The sequence below is a fragment of the Macrobrachium rosenbergii genome, chromosome 48, assembly GCF_040412425.1.
Source record: "Macrobrachium rosenbergii isolate ZJJX-2024 chromosome 48, ASM4041242v1, whole genome shotgun sequence".
NCBI lineage: Eukaryota > Metazoa > Arthropoda > Malacostraca > Decapoda > Palaemonidae > Macrobrachium > Macrobrachium rosenbergii.
This window is the reverse complement of record NC_089788.1, coordinates 42,128,703-42,142,295: the sequence shown is the minus strand read 5'-3', so window position 1 is coordinate 42,142,295 and position 13,593 is coordinate 42,128,703. Positions and strand designations below refer to the sequence as shown.

Below are 13,593 nucleotides of genomic sequence, written 5' to 3'. Positions count from 1 at the left end.
ATACAAGTTTTCCGTTCACGCATGACACCTCTTTCCTACCCGATCTAAAAAGGATTTTAACGAATTATTTTCCTGCAGTTGACGTGAAGCTCATATTTAAGAACCCAAGAACTATTGGCGGTATGTTTCGTCACAAAGAAAAACTGCCCCCTTTAATGCAGTCCGGTGTTGTTTATTTATTTACTTGCTGTCAATGCCATTGTCATACATACGTGGGAAACACACGCCGACTGCTTAAGGTCAGATGTGACCCACACATTGGCATTAGCTTTCGCACTGGGTGCAAGTTGTCTAATCCCGAAACATCAAATATTAGAAACCACATAAAACTATGCAAAAGTAAAATAAACTATAATGATCTTAAGATTATACTAACCAGTCAACACGAACACCACCTTCCTATTCTTGAATCGTTAGCGATCAAGAAGCTTGTTCCCTCTTTGAACAATCATTCTTTGTCCACGCCCCTGTATATAGCTTAAACCACACCCCACCTTATGTTTATTGCTTTTCATACAGCAACTGAACTTCGAGGAACAAGGTCTGCTAGTTAAAATTTTCTATTTCTTTTTTTTTTTTTTTTAACAATTTTATTTTAGGTTTACCTTTTTACTGATGTTTTACTTTAACATATTTTATTTGTATATATATCCTAAATCTTCTTGCTGTATTTGTATATTTTACTTTGTATTTTTAGCCTTGAGGATGAGACAAGGATCTCGAAACGTAGGCCGTGATGAATACAGGAAAACCATCTACCAAGCCGTCTGCTTTAGTGCCTTCTTATATATATATATATATATATATATATATATATATATATATATATATATATATATATATATATATATATATATATATATATATATATATATATGATTATAATCACTTTAACACATGATTTGTTAATCGCACGTTACCACAGAACAGATGAAAAAAAAGGAGGGGCGGGGTTTTGACTTCATTCCCAAGCCCAAATAGTGTTAGAAATCACAATATATATACTACAGAGACATTAATGACGCATATACACAACCTTATGAAACTACTGATCCACCACTGACAGGCATCAAAGGAGGAGTGGCTTCAAAACTCCTTAGGGCTAGTGGTGGAAATCGCAATATTCTCTCAACGGACAATATTGGCAGATATAGAGACATGATCATTCATCCTTTTTCCATACATCTCTACTGCCTTCCTTAAGATTTAAACATTTCACAAATTTCTTTTGAAATTATAAGATCAAGCTTATACATGCCTTGACTGATATTTACATCATGGCCATCACTTTCTTTTATAAAGTTAGATTCAATTATATTCCCTTCCAGTGTATATCAAAATACTCTATCTTTTTTGCCCCTTCCCAGGTAAAAAAATTCCTCTGTTCACCTGTGCATATCTCATACATTTTTTATTCTATTCTATTGTCTTTTCCAGTACTTTACCCGTTTGACCAATATAAAAGTTGTCACAAGATTTACATGGAGTTTTATATAAACATCCATTAGTATTGTCGGGAGAGTCCTTTACGATTACGTTGCATTGTTATATTGTTCTTAAAAATGTGACATTAACACCAAAATTCTTAAGAAGTTGGGGGATATTTTTCATATTTTTTGTTATATGGTAATACAAGCAATTTTTTGCGTTGTAAGGCTCTTTTTTGTTTTGAGTTGAAAGCAATGTCAGTCGAAAGTAATGACACTCACTGAACTCTCAGTTCTTGAGCACATATTAAGTTTCATGAAAATCCTTGCTTGGGCCTGGATCTGTTCGATCAGTGCAGAAAATTGCATGAGAAATGGAACTGGGGTCTAGCAAACTTTTCCAGTTGGTTTCATGAAAATGCCTACCTTATTCTGGAATTGCTCATCTCCGAAAACTGGACTGGATCTGGTGAGCCTTTGCAGCCAGTTCCAGGAAGTGATGTGCTCGAATCTCACTCTCGTTAACTTTTCTAATAAATTTCAAAAACTCCATAACCGGACTCGGATCTAGTGCAACTTCCCAATAAATTTCATGTTCCTTAGATTTGAATTAGGTCGAAGTTTCAAATGGTAAATGACCAAAATCAAGCATTTATTAAAAATAAATCTGATAAAATAATTCTGTACCTATTGTAATTGAGGAAAGGCAGCAAGTTTTTACCATAAGCTACTGCACAAAATATTTTTATGAAAAACGATTCTAAAGTACTCACGTCAATGAGAAAATAGTAATGATTGTTTATGTTATTTATATAATATAGTACTTTTTTGAGTTCAGCAGTAATTTACCACAAACAGTGCAGTAGTACGTGCCAGTGATTCTCCAAGGATACAAAGAATCCACGACTTGAAACATACGTCAACAGCAACAAACAAAGAATCCAAAAAGCACCGTTTTCAAAGCTTCAAAGAACGAGAGGGAACTGCATGCGTGAGGAACTTCGTGACGCTCGGCCAAGCCCCTTCAAGTCCTGGGGAGATAAATTAACCTCCCACTAAGTGACTGACAGCCAGCAAGCGAGGAAAAGAAAAATGACAGGCCATTTCATTTACGGTTCAAGGAAGAGAAAATAGGGGGGGAGAGAGAGAGAGAGAACATTGCCTTGTGGGTTCAAAGAAGGAATAAGAAATTATTTCAAAGGGATGATATTATTTTATTCAATGCATATACAGCCACGTTACTTAAATCTGATACTTCAGATGCAATTATAAACTATGCGAGGTCTATTAAGCACAATGAGCAGAGGAGGTAATTACCAGGATTCTTCGGTTATGTGCAAGCACAAGCAAGATACACGCACACACACACATATGTGTGTGTAAGTGGAAAGAGAGGCAGACAGAGGGAGACATACATATATGGACCTTGTTCATTTCGGTTGATTGGGCACCGATTTACTATTACAGAACGGCAAATTTCATAAAATAATAGCAAGATTAATAGACTTACTCTACAACATGCATTAAACCGATAGCTTTTCCTTGTTCATACTTTTCCGCAAGAATCACAGGAAGACGGATAGAAGAACTAAACTGGTCTCTCTTTATACGAACAATAATTTTTCCTGTATTTCACTCACTTCTTTTCTGAAAGCAGTTTGTTGATTCTGAAAAATGAAATAAGTCTCGTGAAATCTATTTACAAGAGCTATATATGATAACTTTTGTCGTTCAAAATCCTAACGCAAAGGTATTAAAATAATTGCCCTTGATATTGCAAATTGGCCTTCACAATTCGGTGCTTATGGAAGCATTTGCATATGAATATTCATAAAACTACTAAGCATCATCAGGGCAGATTATCTGGAGAATAATGAAGACTGCTCGCCGCAAAATGCTTCAAGTGTTCTCAGTGACTAACGAAATATTGGGTCAAGTGGCATCACTGCCACTCAAATGCCTCATTATTAAAACAATATCCAACTACTTACTCAATAACACTTTTTCAGATATTTGTATGTATACTGCGCAATATGGAGAGAGAGAGAGAGAGATAGTTAGTTTGTTAGTTTTGAACGAAGCATATCTTCCAGTTTCAGGTACCTGAGTATATTTCGTATTTGGATAAAGCACTATTTCCGTATCAAGAGAAAACCCCCGACCGGCCAGCGAAAGAAACGAATGTCCCACCCCAGAACGCGTTTTCATTTCTTTACTGTGACCGAGTGGACGGTCTTATTGGCGGTGGCACTGACGCCAGCGATCATTGCTTGAAGAATGACTCAATGTTACTCTAAAGAGTCATTTGTCGTCTGATTTTTAAGATTAATTACATGGCTGTAGGTTTATAGCTATTCATATTTTATATGCCTTACTGCATAATACTTTTAATTTGGTTTCAAGTAGGACGATCCATTTCATTTGATTTTACTGAAAAAAGGAATTTCAGCAATGCAATAATACGGTCTCTCTTGTATCTGAAGCGTCCATACTATGAAATGGCCAATTTAATCTTTCTGGTTTACTTTGACGAGGTTATTTTGTGAACTCTCCTGAAAATCTTCTTTTAAAACTTTTTAAAATTAGACAACTATAATCGTTGCATGTGTTTATTGACCATATAAAATCTTAACACATACATACATTCATATATGCATACATACATTATATATATATAATATATATATATATATATATATATATATATATATATATATATATATATATATATATATATATATATATATATAATATATATTTATATATGCATATAATATATATATATATATATATATATATATATATATATATATATATATATATATATGATTTGACCTGGGGAAATGCTTACTATGAGCCAGTTATAGACTCTAAATTAATTATTTCGTTACTTACCTCTATTTTGGCTTTAACTCTGACTACTATGGGTCCAGGAAATCATAAAAAAACAAGGAAAAATGGGGGATTCTATCTGAGCTGAGGGCTCTACTCACGATGTATTTGTAAGTAAACACGTTAGGGTAAATTTAAAATTACGTGTATTTACATGAAATGAAATATCAGAAGATGAAATCGACTAATCAGGCATGCAAGGCCTGAGGTTAATTATAACTGGGAAAACTTGAAATTACATCCGTCGGTGTAACGACTGACGAGGCTGACACAAGGCACAGTCAAGAGAGATTTCCACTGCTACCAGACCCTCAGTAAAAGAGAGGTTCACGAATTAAAAGCCAGTAAGGACGCAATAAAATATACATAGGACAAGGCAAGCACAGAGGGTGCCACGAAGCCTTGAACATACGATTTTATGTAATTAATCAAACACAGGCATTTACGTAACACTGGTCTAACAAGGCAAGGTGGATATGGGAATACCGGCACTTACAAATGGAAATAATTCAAGAAATGGAACAGTGTGACTGACACGGAAGGACTTTTGCAACAGATCACTTTACCGTTTTGGAGAGGTGGCTTCAGCAAGAAATGACGGCGGAGGAAAGGCTGGGTTTTCACTGTTAAAATTACTAAGGGTCCCTACAAGATGAGGACCACGTGTCTTGCTAGCGATGTGTCCCCCCCCCACCGGCCCCCCTCGCAATCCTACAGTGTCTCTCTCGCGTCCAGTAGTGCGCCTCCCGCTTCCTGTAGAGCGTCACTCGTTGTTTCCTCGGTCTGTCATTATATAACGTTGGTCAAGGGCAGGAGAATACCTCCAGGTAGAGGGGGTTTGGCTTTCACCTATGACTCAAATGCCAGGTGCAAGGCCCAGCTGTCCTTCTTCTTAATCTTCTCGGCTCAGTCGTGACTGTAAACAAAAGACCTCCGCGGTCATATGTCCCAGAAGAGAAAGTTGAAAGAGGATTAAAATATTAAGATTAAGGGAGGGGCCTAATTCCTTTTCGCCCTTCCCTGTCAGGCAGTAACCAAAATGCACGGTTGTATTTCAAGCATTAAATGAAGCATTGGTGGATGGGATTCTTGGGAAATTATAATAATATACGTATGTACATATATAATAAATATAGATTAGGTGCAGTCCCTGACCAGATTCGGCTATGTTTTTAAGCCACTGACGAAGGGTTGATACGTAGTGGTAGAAATTCACATTATATACACTAGAGGGACAGTACAAACAAACTTACAGGCCGCTGGAAACAGAAAATCCACACATGATATTTGCCCATAGAACGTCAATAACTTGGAGTGGCGATCTCCCTGCCGAGTGTGTGACCTCGGGCGGCCATATTGGAAGGTCTCGGTCCAGCTCATTGTACTAGACTTTATTACTATTATTCTTTTTACTATTATCATTTTCTTTTTAAGATTATTATTATTATTATTATTATTATTATTATTATTATTATTATTATTATTATTATTATTATTATTATTATTACTTGGCCCAACTTCACAGAGAAAAATTACCTTACAAAAACAGGTTGGACGGAGAAAAATTACCTTACAAAAATAGGTTGGCCTAAGCACTCCAACCATTGCTGTCAAGGCCTAAGCATCTGCTCTTTGATCTAAGCAATGTTTAGCATAAATGGTCCCTTTAAATTACAGGACTGTCTTTGCATACAGTCACTAAACACTAATTAAACAGTAATGTACAATCACTAAACACTAGCATTCACAATACACTTACACTCACGAAACACTCACACTTACTATGCACTCACACTCACTAAACACACACACTTACTATACACTCACGCTCACTAAACACTCACACTTAATATACATTCTCACTCAATAACACTAAACACTCACTAAATACTCACTGTACCCTAAACACTCAGTAAACATTTACTAAACACTCACTTAATCCTAAACATTCATTTAACACTAAACACTCACTAAACAGTCACTAAGCACTCACTATACACTAAATATTCACTAAATACTCACTATACACTAAACATTCACTAAACATACACTGAACACTTACACACTGAACATTCACTAAACATACACTGAATACTTACACACTGAACATTCACTGAATACTTACACACTAAACATTCACTAAACACTAACACTCACTAAACCCTTAAAACTCACTAAACACTTACACACTAATCATTCATTAAACCTTAAACACTCATTAAACATTCACTAAACACTAACATTCACAAAACATTCACTAAACCCTAAACACTCACTAAACAATCACTGAATACTTAACACACTAAGCATTCACTAAACACTAACATTCACTAAGCCCTAAACACTCACTATACATTCATTGAATACTTACACACTAACCACTCACTAACATCCACAAAACATTCTGTAAACCCTGAACACTAAACATTCACTAAACACTTACCCATAAACATTCACTAAACACTTACTCACTAAACATTCACTAAGCCCTAAATACTCACTAATCATTCACTAAACACTTACTCATTAAACACTCAGGATAAAAAAACTCACAATTGCACTAAGCCCCTGTTCAATTTGCGCTGTTACCAGACCTTTAAACATGGCTGCAAGGCACTGCAGCGCCGCCCTGGTGGAAGACCACCGAACTACGTAGCACTTCTATACAGATAGCATCACTAGATAAATACCCTCTATGCATTTGGCAGGGGGTGGAGCCAGACACTCATATGTGATTGCGTCAGCCACTCTCTTTACAAATTTGATTGCCCTTTCTCCCATATAAATCTACTACCTTTCGTAAAATTTAAACTTTTACATAAAAATTGTATGTATGTATGTATGTGTGTGTGTATATGTATATATATATATATATATATATATATATATATATATATATATATATATATATATATATATATATATATATATATATATATATATTAAAATGAATGGATCAAGTTTATACATGCCTTGCCTGATATTCATATTCTTACAAAAGCTTTCTTTTATAAAGCTACACTCAGTGATGTGTCTTTCCGGTGCATTATTAGAATAAGTGATCTTTTTTGCCCACATCCAGTTGATTCTATGATTGTTGTCACTAACAGGCACAAAAATTCCACTGTTCACCAGTTCATTTCTTACATATTTTTCGTGCTGTTCTGTTCCCTTTTCCAGTGTTTTACCTGTTTGACCAATTTAAAGTTGACACAAGACTTACATGGAATTTGATAGTCGCATCGTTGAATATTGTCAAGAGAGTTACTTACAGGTAAGTGTTTTATTATTCTATTCTTCTTAAATGCTACATTAACTCCAAAATTCATAAGTAGATCGTGGATATCTTTGAAATTAGTATTATATGGTAGCACAAGCAGGTGTTTTGTGTTGCAAGTTTCTTTTTGATCTGATACAGTAGTCTCATTTGTCTATCCTAATGCGTTGCCTAACAGTCAGAATACTTCTGTTTCTTGCCTGATTCCCAATCTTGTCTATTTCATCATCAATATGGTCAGGGCTACATATACATAGTGCTCTTTAAAACGTAAATGTGAACACTGATTTCTGAACTTTGTTGCTTTAACCAGAATAAAAATGGACATAGGCAGAAATATTGGTAGGCTTTCTGTAAGCACTGTCTTTAAACCCATTGCTAGTTATATGTAACAGGCAATCCATTAAGGTAGGCAACCATCCTTTTCCATTTCCATAGTGAATTCAATTAATGGTACTAATTCATTTCAGTTGTCAAAGAAGTTGTTCACATTTTTGTTCCCTGGCCATATATAAATTATATATGGTTGAAACGATTTTGTTTAATATTCTGCTTTCGAAAAATTCGATTTACAGATTACTCAATAGTAGAGATAAAGGTTTGCCCATAGCCATAACAATGGTTTAGAATAAAATTTCCCACTGAATTCAAATTTTCATTCTTATACTCATAATATATCTGCTCATTAGAGTGCTCTTGAGAAATGGCATATCCAGCTGCCTGTTCTCTAATATATCCGATAAAAACTCCAGCGGATCGTGAATAGATGCCTTTGTGAACAATGATACCACATCAGAACTCACGACCTTGCATTCACCATTAATTTATACACGATTGAGTTTATTTATCAAGTCAACATCATTCCTTATATTAACATCAAATTTGGTACCAACCAATGGGTTAAGAATATCCACCAGGTACTTCGCTTGACTGTAAGATGAGGAGCCAACTGAGCTAATAGTTGGCCTAGCGGGAAGATTTGTTTTGTGAGCTTTATTGCTCCATACATTCACGGCAGCGATGGAGAGTCACAAACAGTTCTATTTATTAGGTTTTCATTTTCTCTTAATGGCTCTTCAACTTTAATATTAAATTACTGTTCAGTGTCCATAGGATTTTGATTTATCTTTTTTTTTATTTAAAATCACTAGCACACCACATTTGTCAGCTTTCATGAAGTATATATTTTTGTCATTTTTCAGTTCATCGATGACAGCCAAGAATCTTTCAGGGACATTAGGGGTGCCTGGCTTTTTCACATTTCCATAACCCTTTCCCATATATGTTCACATCTTCACTGGTAAGGTCACTATACTTTTCCAGATTGCACAGCCCTTTGGCAATTTCCACGCTGTTCGTAGTATCAGTTGACAGAGCGAAATTTAACCCGTTGCCCTTATTTAAAGCCCACTTCATATTCTGTGGAGGTTTGCTCGATAGGCTAAACACACATTCGTGATTGGCGTTTGTGGTCCTCGGGCTTCTTAGGATTAACAGTATTTTAGGCTGTGTATTCCAAAAACACTGGAAAAGAGGACAGAGCAGCATACAACATGTGTAAGAAATGAATAGGCGAACAGTGGAATTTTTTTACCTGTTAGTGAAGACATTCTATTTATCAACTGGACAGGGGGCAAAAAAGATAGTTTTTTCCAATAAAGCACTGGAAAGAAACATCATTGAGTCTAGCTTTATAAAGGAAAGCTTTTGCAAGAATACGATTATCATCCTAGGCATACATAGCCTTAATCCATTCATTTCAAAAGTAATATATACATGTAAGATGTTTTCATTTCAAGAAGTTAGTCGATATGTATGAAAAGGGATAAACAAATTTATAAACAGAGTACCTGATCCAAACACAAATGAGTATAAGGCTCTAGCCCGTGGAAATTCATGGTACATACGAGCATATACACTAAGAAAACACAAAAGTAAGCGCGTGATTTTGTTTATTAGCTGAATCCACTAAGAAAGTTGAAACTGAAACGACAGAGTGCCAAGTACCTTCGTGTATTTTAACTCATCTTTGGGGCACAAAGTACCCGGAAGATGTGTTAAAATACACGAAAGTACTTGGCACTCTGTCGTTTCAATTTCAACTTTCCCAGTTCAGCTGATATATATATATATATATATATATATATATATATATATATATATATATATATATATATATATATATATATATATATATATATATATATATATATATATATATATATATATATATATATATATATATATATATATATATATATATATATATATATATATATATATATATATATATATATATATATATATATATATATATATATATATATATATATATGTATGTATGTATGCATTTAAGTATGTAATGCTCCATGAATCATTTCCTGTTGGAGAGAGTGGCCTCAGAAGGCAGTAGATGTCCGGTAATCTCCAGGCCATTTGGGATGAGACTGCAAACATCAAAGACCATTTTCATCCAGGATATGACTGATCACAGTCAACAGCTACCAGATATTGAGGTCAGCAGAGGCACAGTGGATTTTCAACGGAGTTTGTCCATCAGCTTCTTGTCCGAATCCGAACTTGGTTCCTCTCTGATCACACCATCACACCATGAGAATCTTGTGTGGGTATAATATATATATATATATATATATATATATATATATATATATATATATATATATATATATATATATATATATATATATATATATATATATATATATATATATATATATATATATATATATATATATATATATATATATATATATATATATATATATATATATATATATATATATATATATATATATATTATTAAAGATTGCACCAAAATATGCTATAAAAGCGCCCGCCTTTCTGCTTTGCTTGGCGATAGATAGGCCTTTGTCTATTTGAACCTGCAGTAGTGAATTCTGGTTCGGGTAAGTTCGAAGCAGTACATTCGGGACTCTGAGAGACGCTCAAAAGAAATAATCCTTTGCCAAGGGCAGTAACTGGCTGGCGCCTTTTTCTTTGGTACAGATGCATGACCCGGTCAGGCCATCGCCCCCCTACACCCGTCCAGAAGCAATAAAAGGTCAGGGCGAGAGAAGCTCGCTCTCACACACAGCCCAGTAGTGGAAAGAAGGAGGTCATGAGTGCAGACCTCGCCTCCCTAACCCCCTTGTTTCCCTCGACGCCACGTGGAGTAGCTGCCCTCTGCTTTGTACCCCAACCACGTGGTCAGCATCCAGTGCAAGTGGGGATTTGCAAATCCCAAAGTGAGCGGAAACTCAACTGCAGCCTTTCACCATCACAAGGGCGCACTTTTCCTCACCCGACCTACGACTTGAAAGCAGTTCCTTGGTGAGGGAGGCCTTTGTCGATGCACACACGTGAACCCTGGCAGAAGACGACGCTGAACGCCGACATCAGCCTTATGCCCCTACGACTTGGTAAAGTACCTAGAAAGAGTTGCTTAGTCACGTTATGTTCGCCCTTGTGCATTTATTAAACTTCTGGGCCTATAACTTGGTATTCCCTGAGCTTCTTGGTTCTATCCCGGCCCACATGTTCACTGCCTTCTTGCTCATTCCCCAAATTCCAGCCTTAGATTGTAACCTAGGTCCTCATATCGTTTCAGAAGGACGATCGTAGCAGAATTCTCCTTGGTCCGTGTTCCTGGCATTCCAAAGCTTCCCCCCCTCCCTCCCCTTTTGGGAGGACTTCTGCAGCAGCAATTTAACGTGTTTCAGTTCAATTTCCCTTTTGATCTTGTTTGTCATGTAAATATACCTATTTTTGTATCTACGTGTTTCACGCACTTCCCTTTGATAACGAACCCTCAGCTCCTGTATAACTCCTTTTATTTTCTTGTTTTATATGTTCCTGGTTATCTTTCAAGGCCATTGTAGAGTAAAGTACTGAATATGGAGACTTAAGAATTACCTGCACCAGGAAACATATAATAATGGTGACCTTGGCCAGCGATTCTCAAAACGATTGCATCCCCCCTCTCCCCCTTTGTTGTTTGTGTTGCAATTTGTGAAATTAGCAATTAGCTCAGCTAAGCTGGATACGAGACAGATTACGAACCTTTGAAAAGCCAGCGCAACAGGCCTAGGAAATTCTGCGTTAGTAAACTGTGTTTATTTAGCGTCGGACACTTTAGCAAACTTGACTAAACCTAGGAATTTTTTTTTATAGTAGGGCGCATGTCAGAGGAAAACGAGAGAGAGGATCACCGAAATTTAGCTCTTGAAAGCTTTTGCACGCAGCTTGCATGCCATTCAAGTAGGTTATTTAGATGCTAACCCATTAAAGGAATAGTGCGCGTATTCCTCCTGTGAAAACCTGTGATTTCGAAACCGAATCCTTAAATAGGCGCGAGAAATCGACTGCAAACACGTGTTCGAAAGTCAGACTAGCATCGCTGACTCATTTTACTCTCTCTCTCGTTTAGAAATAGGGCGAAATCGTATATCATGCTAGGCTAACGCAAAGGACTTAAAAGGTCAACAACCGTTGTCTCGTTCCCTCAGTTCGGGGAAGTCCCGGGTCTGTTTACCAACATTAACTTCGTTCATTCATTCGTCACAGACAGCTAGCCCAGTGGCCTAGGAGATAAACAGAACGGGAAGGGAAACGACCTTGAACGACATTCGTAGCCCAGTTAGGAAATGTGTAAAAATTTGTTTGTTTGATTTTCTTCGCTCTCCCTTGGCTCGCTCCACCAAACTGTTTTGCATTATTGGGGGTCTGACATTATATGTTCTGTATTGTTCTGTTTTTTTTTTGTTGTGTTTTGCTTTGTGCTTTTACTGCGGCTGTGTGTGTTGCTTATCTGTTATGAATTTGGGATTACCACCCACCTAATTGCCATTGAGAATACCACTTCTCCCATAAGTCAGTAAAACTAGCGCTCTCGCTAATCAGACCGGGTCTGTGCGGGAATTCTAGGGAGCCTATATAGTCCATTCTAGTCCCCAATAAGCCCATTCGTCGGTAATTTGGTGAGACCGAATTCATTTTCAATATCGTCCCCAATAAACCCGTTTTGTCAGTAATTCGGGAGACCCATATATTCCAATCCCAAATCAGCCCGTTTGTTGGTACCTTGGGAGACCAATCATTTGCTCCTTATCGTCCCCAAATCAACCCGCTTCGTCGGTAACTTGGGAGACTGGAGAATTCCCATTCCTAATTCCTGCTGTAGCCCGCTGTGCCAGGGCGGGAGATCATTCATACGTCCCTTTTTGGGGAAGATTCCAAATTCCCACAGCGCTGGGAAATTAATTCTGTGTGTTACTTGCGTCCTCTCCCACCTGCAAAATGTAGACACGATCTCAGCAGAGCGAGGATTTCAAGTTCTTCATGTCCTCCGGGAAGGAACGCGGCCCTTCCGGGAGAGAACTAAGAGACTGGGTACAGGAGAGGATGGACGTAATACAGGCAGAGAGACAGGCTCAGGAGAGACGAGAAGCAGAGAGACAGGAACGAGAAGCAGAGAGACAGGAACGAGAAGCAGAGAGACAGGAACAAGAAGCAGCGAGACGGGAACAAGAAGCAGAGAGACAGGCTCAGGAGAGACGAGAAGAAGCAGAGAGACAGGAACGAGAAGCCGAGAGACAGGCTCAAGAGAAACGAGAAGAAGCGGAAAGGGAAGAAAGGGACAAGCAGTGTGCCCATGAACTCGCGATGCTGCAACGGCGTGGCCCTTCGCCTCCACCTGCCACCCAGGGAATGAGTACCTTCAGCCAGGCTCTTGCCTGCATGCCAAAATGGACGGAGGCCGAGCCCGAGGTGTGGCTCGACAGCGCCGAGACAGTCTTAAAGGCCTGCCCCCTGAGTGCAGCCGAACTCTCCCTGGTGTTGGGCAAGTTCCTTGGAGGGAAGGTCCTTATTGCCTACAAAGCCCTCCCGCCGGAGGAGCAGGAAAATTGGGATGTCGTCCACCAGACTATCGCCAAGGAGTACGAAATAACCCCTGAACGCTGGAGGAGGCGCTGGTGA

The 13,593-nt window shown here is 37.6% G+C and overlaps 1 protein-coding gene across 1 annotated transcript in view; it reads left to right on the top strand.

Moving 5' to 3' along the window:
* LOC136831057 (inner centromere protein A-like) overlaps positions 1 to 13,593 on the top strand; it is a 27,360-nt gene extending 13,767 nt beyond the window's left edge. Inside the window, exons 4-6 of the mRNA XM_067091002.1 lie at positions 9,987 to 10,223; positions 12,919 to 13,212; positions 13,462 to 13,593. Coding sequence (XP_066947103.1) covers positions 9,987 to 10,223; positions 12,919 to 13,212; positions 13,462 to 13,593 — 663 coding nt within the window. The remainder of the gene's footprint in view (positions 1 to 9,986; positions 10,224 to 12,918; positions 13,213 to 13,461) is intronic.